The 19129-nt window shown below is 38.8% G+C and overlaps 1 protein-coding gene across 4 annotated transcripts; it reads left to right on the top strand.

Moving 5' to 3' along the window:
• Window positions 1-463: 463 nt before the first annotated feature.
• On the top strand, window positions 464-12561 carry CEP55 (centrosomal protein 55). Of its 4 annotated transcripts, none has more exons than XM_050976015.1 (8): window positions 464-880; window positions 2635-2913; window positions 5156-5200; window positions 5938-6076; window positions 7998-8311; window positions 9311-9382; window positions 9980-10129; window positions 10595-12561. In XM_050976015.1, the coding sequence occupies exons 1-8, from the start codon at window positions 698-700 to the stop codon at window positions 10799-10801; spliced, it is 1389 nt and encodes a 462-aa protein (XP_050831972.1). In that variant the 5' UTR covers window positions 464-697; the 3' UTR covers window positions 10802-12561. The 4 variants fall into 4 exon arrangements, with proteins under 4 accessions (XP_050831972.1, XP_050831974.1, XP_009085538.1 ...); XM_009087290.4 differs by having other exon boundaries at window positions 466-880; window positions 10004-10129; XM_050976016.1 differs by having other exon boundaries at window positions 467-785.
• The last annotated feature ends 6568 nt before the right edge of the window (window positions 12562-19129 follow it).

The following is a 19129-nucleotide window of genomic DNA, read 5'->3' as shown; positions in this document are numbered from 1 at the left end:
TCCCCGCTGCCACTGCCACACGTGTCCCCGCGTCCCCAAGCAGAGAGGAGAAGCCAACAAGAGGGAGCAAAAGGAGTCACAAGTGAGCGAAGTTCAGCATAGTTCTTACACGGTCACACGAGACCTATCCTAGTTTACTTTGTAATTTCTAAAATTATTAGATTTGGAGTAGATTGAGACGATTTCTGGAGAAGAAAAACCCCACGAGTTAGGGAGGAACGAGGGCACAGACACATTAAGAGACAGCACTGAGCGGGCCCGGCAGGCTCAACCCAAGCACCACGGCAACCCACTGCCGGCCAAGCACTGCCGCGACGGGAGCCCCGGGTACAGAGGGCAGCGCCGGGCGGTGACATGAGGGGGCGGCGACACGAGGGGACACCGCCCCTGCCGCCGCCGCCCGAGGGCACCATCCGGAAAGCCCGGAAGTGACGGCTCGGAGCCGCGGGATTCAAACTCCCGGAAGCGGCGCGGGCCGCGGCCGACGGAGCCGCCGCCGGGCCGTGTCCCCGCACCGGGCCGTGTCCCCGCATAGAGCCGTGTCCCCGCGCCGTGACTTGCGGCCCTCGCGGCCCCGCGGGAGCCGGGAAGGCCCGCGCCGCCTGCGCTCGCCTCCGGCTGTCGGAAGCCTTGTCCTGCCCGCTAGAAGGGATCGCTGTTCCGTAGCGCCTCGTTCGGTTTCTATAGGCGCCTAAAGATGAACGCCAAGACCGCCATAGATCGAATTATTGGCAAGGGGGGCCTGAAGTTGGGCAGCTCCAGAGCTGACGGCGGGCTCGAGAAGGGTAAGCGGGAGAGCTCTGCCCCGCGGAAATCCATGGAGGAAGTGGCCACAGGCAAAGGCAAAATGACGGACCCGGAGAGGAGCGAGCTCCTCCAGGTGAGCCGGGCTCTCGCCGAGCCAGCGCGGGCCGTGTCCCACGGATACGGCACTCGGCCTCGGGAGCAGGAGCCCCACCTTTCCTCTCAAAACTTTTGATGTCACAACTGGTTTAGTAGTGTTAGACAGTCCAGACAAACTTTTCTTTTCACTCTTTTATTCTCAGGTATTTTTCAATGACAGCCCAGCTAATAAAATCACACTCATCTGACAAGGCTGGTAAATACAAAGACTTGAGGCCAGAGGTGCTAGTTAGTCCATGAAGACTGTCCTCGTGTGTCCAGTAGAACACGTCTCAGAGGAGTCTTTGAAGCACTTCCTGCAAAGAGCTTAACGTTTCAAAACATTTGATTAAGAACATGCCAAAAAGTGCAGAGTGTTTATTTAAACTGAATTGTCAAGCTCCCACTCAGCTATAGGTAAATGAAATTGTAATTGGGTCGTTACATTATTCTTCCATTGCATCTAAAGAGCAGAAAGACTAGACTAAGACTAAGACTACAAGGCACTGAAGCATCTGTGTGTCTATATGACTGTTCCACTCCAGGTAAACCTGTGGTTGCAGAGAGAGAAGTTCAAAATTTAATAGGTGACCTAGTTACAGTCTGTCAGGCTTCCCAGAAGGACAGGGAAACTTTAGATGGACTCTAGAAAAGGATACAACTCATGTGGACTAGGCATACTAATATTTCTAGGCCACTTTTTTATGAAAGGGCTTGTCATGTTTCTGTGCCACAGCGCCAGTTTAGAAGTCCTAAGCCAAGGATGAGCTATGGCTGGGCATAGCTCATGCACAGTTCTGGCTAGATTTCTCAGTGCATTTGCTGTGTCTGTTGGCTCAGTGTTGGTTACTTAATACTCGTTTCCTATAAACTAGGAAAAACGGGTGCAAAATCATCGTCATGTTAGATACACCGGATACTCTTCGGTGTCACTATTTTGAGTTTAGTGAGCAGTGGTGTTCCACCACTCCATAACTGAGGCTCTCTCAAAATCACTTGTTTTCAGTTTCTCTTTCTAATGACTTGATGTCAACGTGCAGGATTTCAACATCAGCCTTTCCCAGCAAATTTAAATGCAATCACATCTTAAGCTCCTGCAGAGCCCCATGGCATCTTTAATGCTGTGTGTAATGAATACCTGTGCTGGAGGCCTACTGGAAAAAGAGTGCATGTTGAAGATATCTACAAAAACACAAACTACAGAGCCACATAACATGGAAAACAGGATCCTTCTTCTGAATGCTTTATTATAACTCTTCTGTAAGTCGCTGCAAGAAGGCTCTGCTGCTTCCCAAAAGCAACCAAGTTCCAAGCAAACACTTCCTCTTTGCTGGAAGTGTTTTGGAGTTCTTGTACTGCTTTTGTTTTAGGGTCATATACTGCAGTAATCTTTATTCAAAACTGAGTACCTACCAAGCCTGTGAAACTTGGTTCTTTGCATTCTCTCCTTGTTTTGTCTATTTCAGACTGGTTTTATTATCACTTGATATATTTCAGATGATCGCTCCAGTATTGTCTTCTTTGAGTTAAAAGTAATTTTCTCAGCTAATTAAAGGCTAAGAGAGAACTTCAAAAATGAGATATTTTTATCATAGAATCATAAGGTCATAGAATGCTTTGGGTAGGAAGAGACCTTGAAGATCACCTAGTTCTAACACCTTCCACTAGACCCTGCTGCTCAGTTAATCTCAAAGTACTTGCTAATGCATTTGATGCATAGACTAACACTCTTTTTTATTCTGTTTCATTTAGAAAATGCTTTTGCTTGAGAAAGAAAAAGAAAAATACAACCTTCTTCTTGGAGAGAAGGACAGAGAAATCCAAAACCTAAAAGACAAGCTTAGGTCCAAAACCAAGACTAGTGAAGTGTCCTTACTACAAAATCAACTGGAGGAAAAGACAAAGGAAGCAGAAAGAAGAGAACAGTTACTTTGTTCTCTATCAGAAGAAATTAATAGGTTAAAATGTAATTTATCTGCAGTAATGGCAAAATGCTCTGATCTTGAGAACGAAGCCAGTAGTACTTCTCAGGTAAGCACTGAAGAAATATTGCAATTGCAAATTGGACTTTGTGCCCATTAAGCACCAATACCTGTTATAAAATAGGGTGTTTTTGTAATTTTCATACAAGCTGTATTGCATGCTGAAATATTCTTGTATGAAGAGAGATGGTACCCAGATTGAACTCTAAATGAGGAGCAGTCAGAGAGCACCCTTCAGGCAGCATAGCTGGGGAGGGAATTCTCTCCTGCCGTATTGCAAGGTCCCAAGTTCAAGGTCACACACAGGTAGTGGGACCTGTGATACTACTGGGGTGATCCACTGTTGCTTAGGCAGGCACTGTGCCCTTCTCAGATTTGTGTGCTCAGTGATTAGACAGGGTGAGAAGGCAGCAGTGATAAGGGACGTGGGGCACTAATAAAGACAAGCTAGGCTCCTCACCTAATTCAGCTTCAGTCACAAGAACATCTTTCTTCTCTCTGCTCTTACAAATCCTCATTTGTGCCTCAGTTGTTAAAACTAATTTTTATGGCATGACATATGGTAAATCCTTCATGTGTCACAGGATAGGACAGGAATAATGAGTTTCTCCTCTCATTTGAAGTGGTCAATAGGTATGGTGCCAAGCCCTGGCAGGATTTACAAGTCGATTTCGGATTCTACAGTTGTTTTTCCACTCCTGCCCCATTCTAATGTTCTTTGGAAAATGCAATAGTAACTCTATGAGGGGCACAGGGAAGTTGTTTAGGTACAGGTGCCTAAAAATAGGCAGCTATAAGTCTTTCTTTTCTAGTTTTTGACCTGCAGATGGTGCTGGTTCCCTCCACTGTACACGGGAGTTGAGCAATTTCTAGAAATTCTGCTATAGCCAAACACGTAACAGAATATCTTCATCAACTTTTTTTTGAATGGTAACACGTGTATATAGTATTTCCTATAATGCAGTTTATTGAGAAATACCACTTTAAATGCAACGTATTTATTTTAAATTTTAAGACACTTTGAACTTCATTAGCAGTGTTAAAATGTGTATGAAGTCTACAGGTTTTCATAATATTTTTGTCAATAAACAACCAAAATATGTATTACTTCAAAACCATAGTTTTCTTTTAAAATTTTTACTGATTTATCAGCAGAGGACAATGATGTTTTTACTGGACGTTTTGCAGAACTTGAAAACAAGTCTAGCAATGCTGCTTGAAACTGCTAGGTGGCATACTAGCTCTGAAATGGAAACAACAGTTTTATGACACAATTTTGAGGAAGTTTTTACTGAGGCAGGACTCTGATGTTCATAGAAACAAGCTCAGCGTCTCTAAATCAAATTTTTATTAGGAAGTGTTTAATAATTACATTCAAAGTTCTGTATTTTTCAGCTATAAATTATATTGTAAATCACATTCCAAGATCCATAGAAAAATTTTGGAAAAAATGTAGTTTGGATTTGGGTAGTAATATACTTTTTTTTTCCTCACTGAAGTTCCCTCTTACTTATACCTACACAATTTCATAACCACTTTGTATCCTGCAGAGAAGTTACATGTCAGAGTGGGAGAAACATGACCGTGTAACTGCTCTCCAGTTTTAGATGGCTCTCAAGAAGTCTCCTACTCTACATGTACATAAGTCATACTCACTGTGCTAGGGATCAGGCTCAGAAAATCAGGCACTCTGTCCTTGTGCTTGCAGACAGGCCTGCACGATTTCACAGATGTTCACAGTCTTCCTGTTATCCCAGGGAAGCCTGGAGGTCTCTGGCTTTCCCCCCCTTCTCCTGTATGTCTGGGTCATTGTCAAATGTATGAGGATACAGAAATAGAAAAAAACATTTACCTCTTCTTGTGTACTTAAATAATACCCTTAAATATCTTTACTTTTCAAAACCTCTTTGTGGAACACCCTTCAGGACTTCCAAGACAGCAGTTCAGCAGAGAATACATTATGGTTTCCTTAGGAAATGTTTTAATGTAACTGTGACTTGCAGACTTATGGAATAAATTCCATGTAAATCTTTGTCCCATATTTTGCAGAAGAGTCTATTTTAAATATCTGAAATGGCTTTCTACATAACTTGGATCCTTCAAAAAACCCAGCAACCAACTATAAAGATCTTTAAACACAAAAGGCACATCTGTTTTAATTTTTAGATGCTTCTGATTTAATTTTTAAAATATTCTTATGCTATTTATGAGATTAATAGCTGTACAGGAGTAGCTTTGCTGTTTCAGCCATTTGTTTTAAACAACACTAACAAATTGTTCTTTGTCCACAGGAAGCTGCAACAAACAGCACTGAAATTGAAAGACAATTGAAAGATGTAAGTTTCCTGTAAATTTCAAGTACATACCATCTGTATTGTGATGCAGAAGAATGTAAATTATCATCATGTACATTTTGGGGTAGTATGGGACCTCAGAGGGTATGTTTCTCTCTAAAATATAATCCCTAAAATGATTTTGCGACAAGGCAATAATTTAAATTTAAAACCCAAAAAACTTGCAAAATAAAAAATTAAGATTTCCATTGTCTTTGAAATTTCCATCATCTTCCATCATCCTTGCTTAGAAGATCAGAACAAAGTGGTTGCTGACAACTCAGAAGCCTCTAGGAACCTGACACTGCCTGGGATAGCATGAGGTTGGATTAGAAACCTCCTGAGGTCCTGAATAAGTCAATGAGCCAAGCAGCTAAAAAATCCATGTCCTTGTTCTTACAAATTAAATTGCAATGATACAGTTTTATTTTATTCCATTTTCAAGGTCTGTTATTTTATATTAGAGATTGAAAAGTTAATTCTTCATAATCTAGGCATGACTCATGAAAGCCTTTGTTCTTTAAGTAATTTTCCCATTGCTGCAGTTTTAACTTATGCTCAGCATCCTGAATTAACTTTCCAAATGAAGATGGATTTATCTTTTGTATAGAGTACTACAATTTGCAGCAGATTTATCTAGCTTATTTTAATAACTTCTAATATTTTGAAGACATAAGACAAATACTTTTAAAAGCTGATTAATTACCAGAGACTCTTTTGTTGTTCTTATGTTTCTCAAGGCTCTTGAGAAAAATCAGCAGTGGCTACTGTATGACCAGCAACGGGAAGCATATGTCAGGGGACTGCTTGGAAGGATCTTTGAACTTGAACAGAAGGCAGAAATAGTTAGCCAGCAAGAATCTAAATCAAATTCAGAAGGTATCAACTTCATTTTTACTCCCACAAGTGACCCAAATCATAATTATCTATGGAATTAAATTTTCTGAAAACAAATTCTAGCACACTTAAAATCAAGACTTTGTTCTCAATGCTTTGGCTGCTTAATGGTAAAACTTGCTTAAATAATATTCCTCTGCTTCCTGTTATCTAGCTGTGTTACTTGACCAAGAGTACTTCCTGTTCTTATCCACTTCAAAGATTTTTTAACAGCCTTGACACTCTATTAGCAACCTCTCTGTTTGTGGAAAGTGTTGGGGCAAAGAGATGTACATCTCCCATCCTTCAAAGTACACTTTCAGTAGACATAATGGAAGCATTAAGGATTTATTAGCTAGGTGTGGATCAGATTTTTTTAAATTTACTTTTTTCAAAATAAATATTATAAAAATGACTCAAGATTGCCATGTTCTTTACTCAGCTGAACAGTTGTTAACAGGGCAAGAAAACCTGTGATAGGTTTTGGCACCTCTCCAAAGCAGTGTTTCACAATAAGGATCTGGCCACCTTCAGCTTACTTCCTTGCTGTGTAGTTCCTCAATAAGGCACATCCTCTCAGTATTAATAAAATTAAAAATCATATTAAGCAGAAGAACCAGAAGGCATTGACTTGCTTTTCTTATTACCAAATTATTGATTTCATACCCGCTGTAACTGACCTACAAGGTAAATTCACTAAACAGAATGAACATTGTGTGGAGTAAGAGCATGCCCACAGACTTGCCATTAGTAATTCATGGGCAGTGGTTTGGTTTCTGTATTGCTGTTTGACTCCTTCTGGAAAACAGTGAAATATCATCACAAGTTTGTTTTGGTGCTTTTTAGAAATCTATGAACAGTATTTTTAGAGGGAAGCAGACTCAGCTCACCAGAAAATGTTCCGCAGAGTTAGTGCAGTCAAAGCTTTGCCACAAGAGCAGCCAGGAGGCTTGAAGTCAGGGTGTAAGAAAGTTCCTCTCTTCAAGCAGCTAGGCAGTAGCAGTTCTTAGAATCCAAGTTTCCAAGAACCTAGCTATACAAGTTGAAAGTATATATATGAAAACATTTTCTGGGGAAAAACTTGGCCTTTCTCTGAGGACGTCACTGCCCAATAAAGGAGTTTTGCTAATGAGAAGATAGGGCTTAGTTCATAGCTGAGGGAAGGGAGAACATTCAAACAGGAAACTCTCCCTAGTAAATTACAGTTTGAATAATTAGGGTAAGTCTTCAATAGGAACAGTAGTCATAAAACTTACAGTGCCAAAAATCAGCAAAGCCCATGAAATTCTGTATCCCTCCTTCTGCTTCTACATATAATTTGTATTGCTCCTGAATTTTTGCAGTCTGCCTCTTAATTTTTTCCTACTTATTAAACTTTTCTCAGGTCAACAAACAGAAATTTTCTAACCCTGGTTTAAGTAATAGTTGCTACCCAAGAAGCAAGCATTTTTAATCAAAAGAACTGTCCTTGTCCTTTCTATTGACTATTTAGAAGTAAATTATGGCATACTAAAAGATGGTCTGCAAAAGACAGTGGAAGGTCTGGTTTTGGTCAAAAAGGTTGAAGTAGAGTCTATCACATCCCCAAGGGTATCTCTAGGGAGAGAGTAATGCCAGCAGCTTGGCTAAAGAGCCTAAAAATAGAAGTAGGAATCCAGTGTCTTTGGGTCAGATTCCTATGTGTCAGTATAATGCATGAGGCCTTAGAAGAACTGTTTTCCAGTCAGTATATTGGTAAGGAGACTTAATGTATTATAAATACTGAAAGCTTTTTCAACCAAAGTTTGGTTGAATCTGAGCTCTGCAAGAGCCTACTATTTCAATTTCTGTTAGTAAGCCTTAAAATGCTGTTAGATTTAGTGCTCTGATTTTTAAGTGGGGTTTTTTTTCACATTACTAACTCAATTATTTTTGACTCATTAAGGTCTTCCACAAGAGGAAAAGCAAGAATACTGTGACCAGCTGTTTATAAGTGCTAAGAGTGATCTTGAGACTGAAAGACGCACCATAAGCCAGCTGAGATCTGAACTTAATGAACTTAAAAAGACATATGAAGAAACACAAGGGGAAATGATGGGTTTAAATGCCTTATTGCAGTCACAACGGCTGGCTGAAATGAAGACTCAAGAAAATGAAAATAAAATGAAAGAGAAAGCACAAAGACTAAAACAGGAAAATGAAACTCTCAAAGAACAGCTCAGAGAAGAAAAAGAAAAGTCTGAAGATCTTTTATGTCAGGTAAGTGGATGGATTTGGAAGTTTGAGATCATTAGCAAAGAATCAAGAGAGATGAAAATTCATAGTTAATCAGATTGGACCATCTCTCTCTGGTAACTGTTCTTCACATAGATCTACACTCATTCCTTGTGGTTAAAACTGATTGTTTAAACATGAAACTTCTTTGTTAATTTATTTCCCTAGTCTTAAGGGACACAGAAGGGAGAAAATACTGAATTGATTCTAATATAGTTCATCCTTAAGACTAATAGTAAATGAGAATAAGAAAGCTAAAAAATCATTTCATCATGTGCTCCTAACTATGGAATACCACTAATATTTGCTGTCACCTGGCAGCTAAAATACAACTGATATTTGAAATGCAAGAATAAAATTTACTAGACACCAAAGTAGGCCAAAAGTGGAACAACACTTAATCTCTCTCAAGACAGACTGGTTCTCACTGGTTAATAATCATTAAAATATGTTTGTTTTATTTTATTTTTTATTTTATTTTATTTATTTAGTTTAGTTTAGTTTAGTTTATTTTTGAAGCTGAACAACACCATTATCGTAAAAGTTGATACATGCTGAAAGCAGAAGATATTTTAATGTATGCATTTACTTAATCATTAAAATATAGTACTTTCTATTGAAGTTGTTCTTATATTAAAAAAATGGTATTGTTTGTTTTTATTAACATCATATCATGCTAGTGCAAACATAGGTTTTGTGAGTATATTTTTGTCAGCATCCTGGCAATCACTAGGCTTCAATTTTTGGTTTCTTTTTTTAACAATAACATCATCCTGCATTTCCCCTTCTCAGTGCAATAATAATTTTTTAACTAGGGTTTTCCTTGGGAAAGAAGTGATTTGAATTGAGTTTGGTTCTTGGATAACAGACATACATTTTCTGTTGGCATTGGAATGTAAGAGTTTGCTTCCATCTCATTATAAATTAATTCTTTTTAAGCTTATGAACAATTGTATATGAAAGTTGTTTTCATCTGCCTTGTAGGTGCAGCTCCTTCGTAAATCATTGCTCAGACAGGAGGCAGAACATACAAGAATAGCTTTGTTGGAACAACAGGTACTCAATTACGTGCTAAAATGCTGATATTTAATGTGTTAGGCACAAAGACTTTCTAGACTAACTTCACATTTAAGAATGACTAGTATATCAAATAAAGTAATGCTAGACATGAATATTCAACTCTACATAATTTCTTGATGCTTTCAAAAATTTTGACATGGGTCAGGAGGAAAATCTGTAACCTTGTACTGATAAGAGGGTATGATCAAACCTGATGCTGTTTTCTGCACTATCACTTATCAAACAGGTAAAGCCTCAGATAAGGCACAGGAAACATCCTGAAACTAATCACCTAATTAAAGTTTTGTAATATATTTTTTATATAGTTATAGAAATAATTGCATTGCCATATTTTCTATTTTCTTTATTTGAAATTGAAACACCCTCCAATCAAAATAACTTTAAACTGTACCTCTTCTAAGGGAGATTTTAATAACTGGGCATGTGTGAATTTCACTGCAATGAAAGTAACAGCAATTTTTAATTTTTCATTTAAATTTTCCTTTTAATCCCATTTTAAGATGTTATTGCAGAGCAAAACTGACTTTAAATACATAAATGGGAAACATTCCTCACACTTCATACTAACTTTAGGTTTTCATTTTGTTGGGCTGCCAGATCCAGATATGTACCACAGACTTAGAGAACGGGAAGCTTGATCGCCACAACTTGAAGGTTGAGTTAAACCATGTTCTCAAGGAGCTGCGCAAGGCCAAGGAGAAAATAACCCGCCTGGAGCCCCTGGTATGTACTGAATATTCAACTCACAGGCGAATTCAGTCAGGGGTTTTGCATAAACATACATCTTCTTGCTTTGGGATCTTGTTTCAAACACTGAGTAAGTGTCCCTGCATGCTTTATGTCTGTTTCCCCAAGGTGCAGAGCCCTGTGCAAGCCAGGCAGGCACTGCTTTGCTCTGCAGCAAGCACGGAGCAGGAGCACTGCAGCAGGAGCTCCAGAACAGGCAGGGTGCTGAGCAGGGAACGCTCTGTACTCTGTATCACAGTGTGTGACCCAGTTTTGTCTGTTGCACCGTGACAAAGATGCAATGTGCTTCCACTCAGACTTGTTGCTGGTGAACAGGGTGCAGTCCTTAGTGCTGTAACACACCCAAGGCTTCTGTGCCATCAAGCCTTTAATATATTTTCCTACAGTGTTTGATCAGTGCATGCATAACCCAGTCTTACAGTGAAGCTCCTCCTTTTCCAGAAACTCCAGGAATCTGGACATACGGAATCACAAGAAGATTTGCAAGCTGTATTTGACAAGAAGCTGACCACATATGACAGAAGTCCTCCCCTGAAACATTCCAGCTGCCTTGATGAAAGTTTTCTCGAGTGTCCCAGATGTAAAGTGCTATATCCAACTAGCCACCACAGAGAATTACTAGCACATCTTGACTTCTGTACAGCTTGAGCTCCAAATGGACTTACTATCTTTGCTTCATATATGCTGCCAATATGCCTGGCAAAAGATCTTTTAAAGCTTTTTTCTTGCAGTTGTATAAACAACTGCTGATTTTATAATTCTGTTCCACAAAAACAGTATTAACATTGTAATTTGGCCTCAGTATTTTACCTCACGTTTTTGCAAAACAGCTACTGCATTTTCTAGTTGCAAATTACTATCTAGTTATTATTATTATTATCTAGTTGCAAATTATATTTTTAGAGTTAGGAATATATTAAATAGTAAACTACTGATGGGGGTTTTTTTGCACTATTAAATGTAAGAATAGTAAAAGGCCATTATTGTGTCAGACTATATTTTAGTTTTGGCATACCCAGTTCTTGGTTGTTGAATCCTGATGATTGTGCTTGTACCTTAACTGACAAGAATAGCTGCAAAAGATTCATAGGTGCACTATATATATATATCTATTTATTTATACATGGTGTGTGTATATATGTGTAGTGTGTATAATATATACATACATGTGTTATATATCATATATATGTGGAATATCAACATCTTGATACATAAAAACTCAGGAGGGCCATGTTAGATCATTGCTGCTTGAGACTGATGCATCAATCTTAAGTAGCTGATTATCCTGAACCACCATCAGGGGTGACTAAAATGCTGACTGAGGTTTAACCTCAAAAAAGCCAACTTCCTAGCAAACAAAAACTTCCTTGGTGCCAAAGAAAGTTTCTATTTCAGACAATGTCATCGGCCATTTTTGAATTTTACATATAGAATTACGCTGAAATAAACTTGTTTTGCTTCTGTATTTTAGAGGTTAAAGTTGGGAAATGTCAGTTATTCAACCTTAATTTGACAAATGTCCCAAAGTGCAGTTTTTAACAAATTGTTCCAGTGTATTTGAAGTGTCACTGTATTTTGGTATTAATATGAAACATGAGTTAATGGCAAATTCTGGCAACAAATTAGAAACTGGCAAAAAAATCCTTAATGGATTTGCAATTGCAGTGTTGTTTTACTCTGTAAACTTGAATGTGTTGTGAGCATTTTGTTCCTTGCATATGTAGTGAAATCCCAAGAAGTTACTTCTGTGGAAATTATTAAAATGGGGAAATTTTACAAAGATATACTAGTTAAGAATAAATTTGCGCATTTTACAAGTTTGTGGTTTGCTGAGGACACACAGGTACCCAAGGTGTCTCTTTCTCTGGCTTGCTGATTCTGATAACTAGCTGGTGTCAGCTTTCTCCATCGTGCTTTACTGCAAAATTGTGCTTTTACCCCCAATGTTCACCTTGATCTCTAATGGTTAAGTCTTATTCTTAAATATGAAGGTGTTTCCCAAGTTATTGAAAATAACTTATAGTATCAAGTTATGTTATTCTCAATTAAATCCAGTACTCATGAGACAGAAAATACTAAAAGGTATTATATTTATATCTGAAATATCTCTGCCAGATTTATTGTACTAGCCATTCTCTATCCACTTTTCAATTTCACTGATTGTGTCTCAGGCTAATCTTTGTATTTGACAATTTGCTCAATTGCTAGCAACAGATTGTATGACCAAAGATATGATAAACTAATGAGTAAAAGAGAAATTGTGCTTCAGAATGTCAAGGTTTTGTCATGAGGGAAATCGTCTTAATTTGATATATTTTTAAAAATCTTTTCATTCAAGATGATAACTATGCTTTTCATTACAGCCTTATAATTTTTAATCTCTAATTAAACTACTTTTAAAATTTTAAGTTTGTCTTTGAACAGCATCTTAATCAGCTAGTATTCTGTTCTCAGCTGCATACTCAGCATAGTTTCTGCAAAAGGAAATCCTTATCTTTTATGTATTATAAATGAAATAGGTTTGCCTACTACAGGTCAGAACTCTTCAGTAGTTCTGAGGCTTTCTTAAATTAGCATAAAACATTTCCACATTAGAAACTGGTACTGCAGAGGGAGACTTGGAAAGTTCATAATGTGATAATGTTTAAAAAGTTTTGTTCATTCTAGCTTTTCTGAACTTTAACAATGGATTTAGTGCTACATGATAAATTTTACACCCAAGCACAAAAACCCCCTTGCTGATAAATTTTTACAGGTCATTATTGTGGTATATGTTGCAAAATACCAAAATGGCATTCCAGTGAAGTAAAACACTTTGAAAGCAGACCCACAAATACTATTGTCATCACCTACATGTAATTAAAACCAGCTATAAAACTCCAACTTCATAAGGTATGCAAATCATAACACTCCTTTTTTCCCATTCCTTAGAAGTGAAGAAATCCTAGAATTTTTTTCCCCTCAAAGTTAATGAAGGAGATCTGCTGCTCCTCTCTTTAGTTATATATGGAGAAGAGAAGTTTTTGCCTAACATGCTCACTTTACTGGTAAGAATTAATTAGCTGTAAGTATAGTTCTTGGTAAGGCAGGAAGCAACAGCAATATTTTCATTACTGCAAGTACTTCGGGTTTACAGTTTCAGGAGCCTTTTTCTGTTATGTCCCTTTCAAGCAATTGAATTTCAACCTACCAGAAAGACTGCATTATTTGAAGCTGTTGATCTAGGGAAGCTTGGGGGCTAATACAATGGTTTACCAAGAGTAGTGTATTTATAAATCCAGCTTTCACATTGTTATTTTTAAGCAAATTAAATGTTTTTGATGCAAAGTTAGGTGGCTGGAAAGACAGCTAAAACTCCACAATTTTTTTTTTCCATAAGAAGAGCTGCTTGTGAAATAAAAACTGAGAGATGGCTCTGTTATTTTTCTTACCTCCATGGATCAACTTCTAATACTCTACTTGCTTGTGTAGCTTTTAGTCTCAGTTTTGATAACAATCTTTTAGAAGGTTATGTTGATTTTGAGTATTTTACTTCAAGAACAATTCAGACTAATATGAATGTAGTAGAAGACTTTCAGATTTCTGATCAAATTTGTGGAAGAGCCAGGCTTAGCCAGGCTTATCCAGTCTAGAAAAAAAACATGAAAAATTACAATTTCATACAGAGGAAAGAAAAATAAGTCTTCTAGTGCTCAATGTAACATGATCAAAATTGCAACAGATAAGGAAAATCTTTCTGGTGGTAGGAGCAGATGAGTAGTGAAACACCTTGCTTACAGAGGCTGTAAAATCTCCACCACTGGAGATTTATGGGGACACTTATGTAACAACCTAAAGCATCCCTGACAGGCAAGGCTGCCTTGGCTCAGGGACATCAGCCACTGATTTCTCACAGTGCCTTGAAGCCCTGTTTTTAATGCCACATAAAGACCTGCAAGAAAAAAAGACTCAAAAAGATTTAAATAAAAAAGACACAATGGTTCTGCACTGTTTCTTCTTCTTCTTTAGCACGTAGTGTTATTTCACTACATGCTAAATTAGTAGCTACTGTACCAGAAACCATTAAAACAGATTAATCTCATGTTTCTCAACTGGAAAATTACTGGTATTCCTATGTCTGTATGAACTTCTAGCCTAAGTAGACATAGAATACCATAAAATACTGCTTCAAATCAATACTTGCACTCATGCATCACTCTCCTGCTGAAAAGATAAATGTCACAGGCACAACTTGATATCACTTAATTCCTGATTATTGGGAAGTGCATCATTCACACATTGTTTTAACAAACAGCACCATGGTGTCTGGCTCTTTGGTATTTGGGGTGTTTAGGCTCCCCTTCATAAGGTGCTCCAGGTAGAAGATTCAGAAAGCCTTTTCTGAGTGGGAGCTGACTAAGCAGCTAGTGAGAAACATGACTGCTCCAGAGGAGTCACAGATGTAAATTCTCTTCTAACATTGTCAATGTCAAATGCATCCCTTGCAGAAAAAGCAGACTTCAAACAGGACATGTGTCCATGAAGTGAGACTCCCCTCACACCCAGTCCCCCTTCAGACCTGGAACAGAGCTCCCCACCAGCATTTAGGGACAGATATTCATTTGGTGGTCTCTATGACCACCAAAATTTTCAGTATTTTACACTGAATTAATAGTTCCAAAAAGATAGACCAAGATAAGGTGCTTCAAAATACTCTGTAAGAAAGAAGCCTGGGACCTTACGGTGATATCCAGCTGGCTTCCTGATGGAAGTGCAACCAGGTTTAATTTCCCTTATAAATTCAAAACTGGTGAATGTGCACACCATGCCAGTGAAAGTGATAATTTTGTCCATGTAACAAGCTTGATAGGGTCAGTGCTATCTCATGCAACTAGACAGAAAACTCTACAGTCTAATTAAGGCATACATGCTTTCCAGACTCAGTTTATGGGAAGCTCCAAGTTACATCTTATCAGTCATCTCAAATGGCCACTGATAATGAAAACCATAAACAGTGTGGGAAATAACATGATTACCATTACATTAGGGAAGGCAGAAGGGTTTACAGCAGAATTTAAAGCATTATTTGAACTTTCATTGTTTTTGCAAGATTGACTTTTCTGTTTCTCCAGCCCTAGCTTAATGCTAGCTAAGGAGAAGCCTGACAATATAGACAATTTTTGCAGCCGACAGGCACTGTAGACCCTCCTTCAGAAATATGTGGCTTTTAAAAGTAAAGCTGCTATCCCAATTTGGAGCTGAAGAACCCCTGTTGCTTCCAACAAGTTACTCTTCTAAGATGAGACATCAGGGAAAGAAAAGGGCCGGTTCTCTTTAAACTTCATGAATAAGAGCATTCTCTAACCATTGGGTTCTAGACAAGGAGAGGAAGCAATGGTGTCTGTGATCTCTGCACAGCATACAACCCAGCAGACCAGTGTGTTCAGGGAATGTCTGAGTACATCTCCTGAGCATGAGAGGCTGGTGACTAGTTGAGTTTGTAAATCCTTCAGATGTTCACCACAGCTTTTGCTTTGATGTCTTTGCATCAAAGCTCATTAGCAGGAATGTAAGTAACTTTATGTACACCTGAAAGTTAAGCAAAGATCCAGTGGCGCTTCAACATCCAACTCTCATGCAAAAAACTCACTCAGGGTCTCAGTTCCTTGGTAAGTCTTCTACTAGATCCTGCAATGTCCAAAAAAACCAGTCTGGTACTCTGTATTCACTGATAAACTCCCTAAATCCACAGGCTTGATGCGTAAGTGTAATAAAGTTTTTAAGACTGTTAAGAAGCAACCTCCTTTAATTAGAATTTCGCTGGAGCTGAGTCACTCTGGTGAAGCTTGGTTAGCATGCAGCAAAACAGAAAATGTGACTGTCCAGGGGAAGCCTATGTTACATGGATTATGTTCTTAATTTGAATTTGGTTCAGAGAGAAATCTCTTCCTCACTGTAAGCCACAATGCTGATGTTGGCAAAACTTCTAGTGCTCTTGATAACTGGAAGCTGACCCAGCTTTTATTAGAAAGCACATCTGACAGTAGTATTGGCAGCTCTGCTTTTGGCTGAGGCCTTGGTCAGTAATGCTGCTGCTACAGCTTGAAACTACTGCGCCACTGGCACTTCTCCCAGGAGGTGTGCCAGCTTCTAATGGGTACTGACCACAGTAAAATGAGACTTCCCAGAAGGAACAGTGACTTGCTCGTGTCCCAGAAGAAACAGGGATTCGTTTTTCACATGACAAGTGAAGCATCTAGTTATTTTCAGTGGACACAGGAATGTGTGAGCTTGCTACTATATGTAAACAAACTGATACATTTATATTTGCACTAAAAGTTTAAAATTGTCCCTCACACATTGGTGTAAATGCTTCAGCTCACTGATATGAAAATATAAAATGGGTGAGCAGTTGGAAAACTTCCTAAAAACCAAAAGAAATCAAAACGGACTTGTATTTGAAACATACCTTACAATGCTATAACATCTTCTAAGCAGAGGATTCATAGCATCTAGAAGCAGAACAGCTGCAGTGTAATATGTGAGAGCAAAAATGAAAATAGACATCTCACCTTGGTTGAAACTTATGATAAAAATCCTATTGTGCAGATACATGAATCATCTACAAGCTTGCAACCTGTCTTGTGAAGACAAAGAGACAACCTTTCTAACGAAATGAATTTACATCACTTAGCAAACATTAAATGTGTAATACATCTGTTACAGAAGTCAGTGCTATTTACCTAGTGTCATACAGGTGCACAAAAATACACCCAAAGACTTAAAACACCAATCTACATGCAAGAAGATGCATAAATAAGGCAAAAACCTTTACTAAACCATGTCCAAATGGAACAAGAACTCCCATCTCCCAGAGTCACCCACTAAGTGGTCCCTTTCTCTGGGAATATTTCTTAATGCTGAAGATATAAACAAGCTGATCGATCCCCATCTGTCACGACAGTTCATGGTTGCCAGGTCAACAATCTGAAAAGCAGAGCTTGACTAATGGTGTCAGGTAACACAGCCTTTATCTGAAAGAGAGAAGGCCAAACCTTGGGCTTTCATTAGGGATGAAGAAAACACCCATGAAAAAAAACCCAAGATTTTTTCCTGCTAGGTTAGGCAAACCACCTCCACAGAGGTCTCTGCAGCTTTCATTTAACTTAGAGCAATGAAATCTGAGCTGACTCCATGTTTGAGCATAAAAGCAAACATAGGTTAAAAAATTATATAGATTAAGCAACCATAACAGGTTTCCAGGCATTCTGGTAATCACTTCCTTGTCATGAGCACGTGGTGCACATACCACACAGAGCATCCACCTATTACAGTAAAGCCAGGGTGGCTCTATGGGGGTTACAACTCCTCTCTTCCTCAGATTTCATGTTGCGATGGTTGCTATGATTAGACCTACCCAACAGCAAATACAACTTTTGTACCTCATGGGAGGGAAAAGAAAGTTGCTCTTTTAGATAATGGATCCATTAGACCCATGAGTAATCAGACTATTTTTCCTCCTGCAAGGAGCCCCCACTTGTTTGATCAAACCTGAGGGAAACCAGCATGTTTCCTCACACCTCTGCTGTCCCCAGGCACAAGATTTTGTAGATAGGTCAGTGTGAAGTACACTCACTAAAAGCATACTAAAAACAGCACTTTACTTTGGTTCTCCTGAGCAAACAACAGGTTTATGCCAAGTAACTCACACCTAAGGACCAAAGCTAAAGGTGGCCCTTTCTAAAGAAGATCAAAGATCTACCCAGATACTTCCACACATCATCTCATCTTCAAACCTTCTTCTCTTCTGGCATTCCTTTCCTCCCTGACTAAAAGTATCTTAATTTCTTCAATAATACAGCTTTGTATGTTTCACTCCCTGTTTCCCCTAAATTGTTTCAAATATGTTTACTTTTACTCTGAATTGACAGGGCCAGTTTCTAATTTAACTTTCCACTAATGTCAAAGGGGCTAAAGATTTTATTCATAATAAAATTTGCATTTATCTGTGCTACCATTTCCAGCTGCCTCTCCTCCGCTCCCCCTGTCCCGGTTAATGCCTCCAAAGTTTTCACACACACACAACCAGACTATTAACAATGGCTCTTTCCCAAATCTCTCCCATTATTTAGAGCTGACCACACCACTGCTACAGCTGCCCAGAACTTTGGGGCTAGTCTGGCAGTTTGTAAAATGTCCCAGGCCTGTGAGGTTGTGGCAACTAGAAGGTGTTGCTGTATTTCAAGATTCACAAATCATTTTAAAGAATCAGTTCATAGCAGAGCCAAAATAAATTATGGCTAGATATGCCAAGCATTGATCTTAAATGCTAATAAAAATCAGTGGGTCTATTAAATTCACTGAAATTTTTGTAATATGGATGCAGATTTTTTTCTCCCATCAAATGAAGTAGGATAAAGTATCTATATTGAGACACTTTCCAGTCACTTGTGTTGCTTTCTGAAAAAAAGAGCCAATCTTTGCAAGTTTTCCTATTGTCTTCACTTGACTTCATAGCCCATCCCCTTAACAAGGGATGCTGTGCCCATATTTCATACAGTCATCTGTCAGCAGGAGCCAGCAGGGGCATTTCATGCACATGTTTAGGTTGCCCTGCAAACTCCTTGTTTGATGAGATGGCATAGGTAGTTAGAACCACTAACTGAAATAATTGCTAATTGAAATAAATGCAAATTCTGCACAGGCAGACGTAGGAAGCAGTCCAGGAAAGATGTCACTCTTGTCATCCTTCATTAGGAGATTGCCCCTTCAAAGGACCAAGTTTCTGGAATCCCCACTAATCTGGAATCCCCGCTAATGCCGTTGCGTAAATGGTTGATGGCAGGGTCACACCCAGGGTACTGCAGAAGCACTGCCCGTCACCTGCTCCCCGTGGCACTCCGGTTTTGTACTGCACACACGTGGAATAACTCTCACCTCATCAAATGGTGTAGGTCCACACGCTGAGCCTCTAGGTGCACCCTTGAGCGCCTGCAC

The sequence above is a fragment of the Serinus canaria genome, chromosome 6 (genome assembly GCF_022539315.1).
Source record: "Serinus canaria isolate serCan28SL12 chromosome 6, serCan2020, whole genome shotgun sequence".
Taxonomy (NCBI): Eukaryota; Metazoa; Chordata; class Aves; order Passeriformes; family Fringillidae; genus Serinus; species Serinus canaria.
This window is presented reverse-complemented; position numbering and strand designations above follow the sequence as displayed.

Coding starts and splice junctions, on each gene's coding strand:
- CEP55 (XM_050976015.1), top strand. CDS start 698: ATGAACGCCAAGACCGCCATAGATCGAATTATTGGCAAGGGGGGCCTG. Junction 6,077..7,997: donor ATCTAAATCAAATTCAGAAG/GTATCAACTTCA, acceptor TGACTCATTAAG/GTCTTCCACAAGAGGAAAAG. Junction 10,130..10,594: donor TAACCCGCCTGGAGCCCCTG/GTATGTACTGAA, acceptor CTCCTTTTCCAG/AAACTCCAGGAATCTGGACA.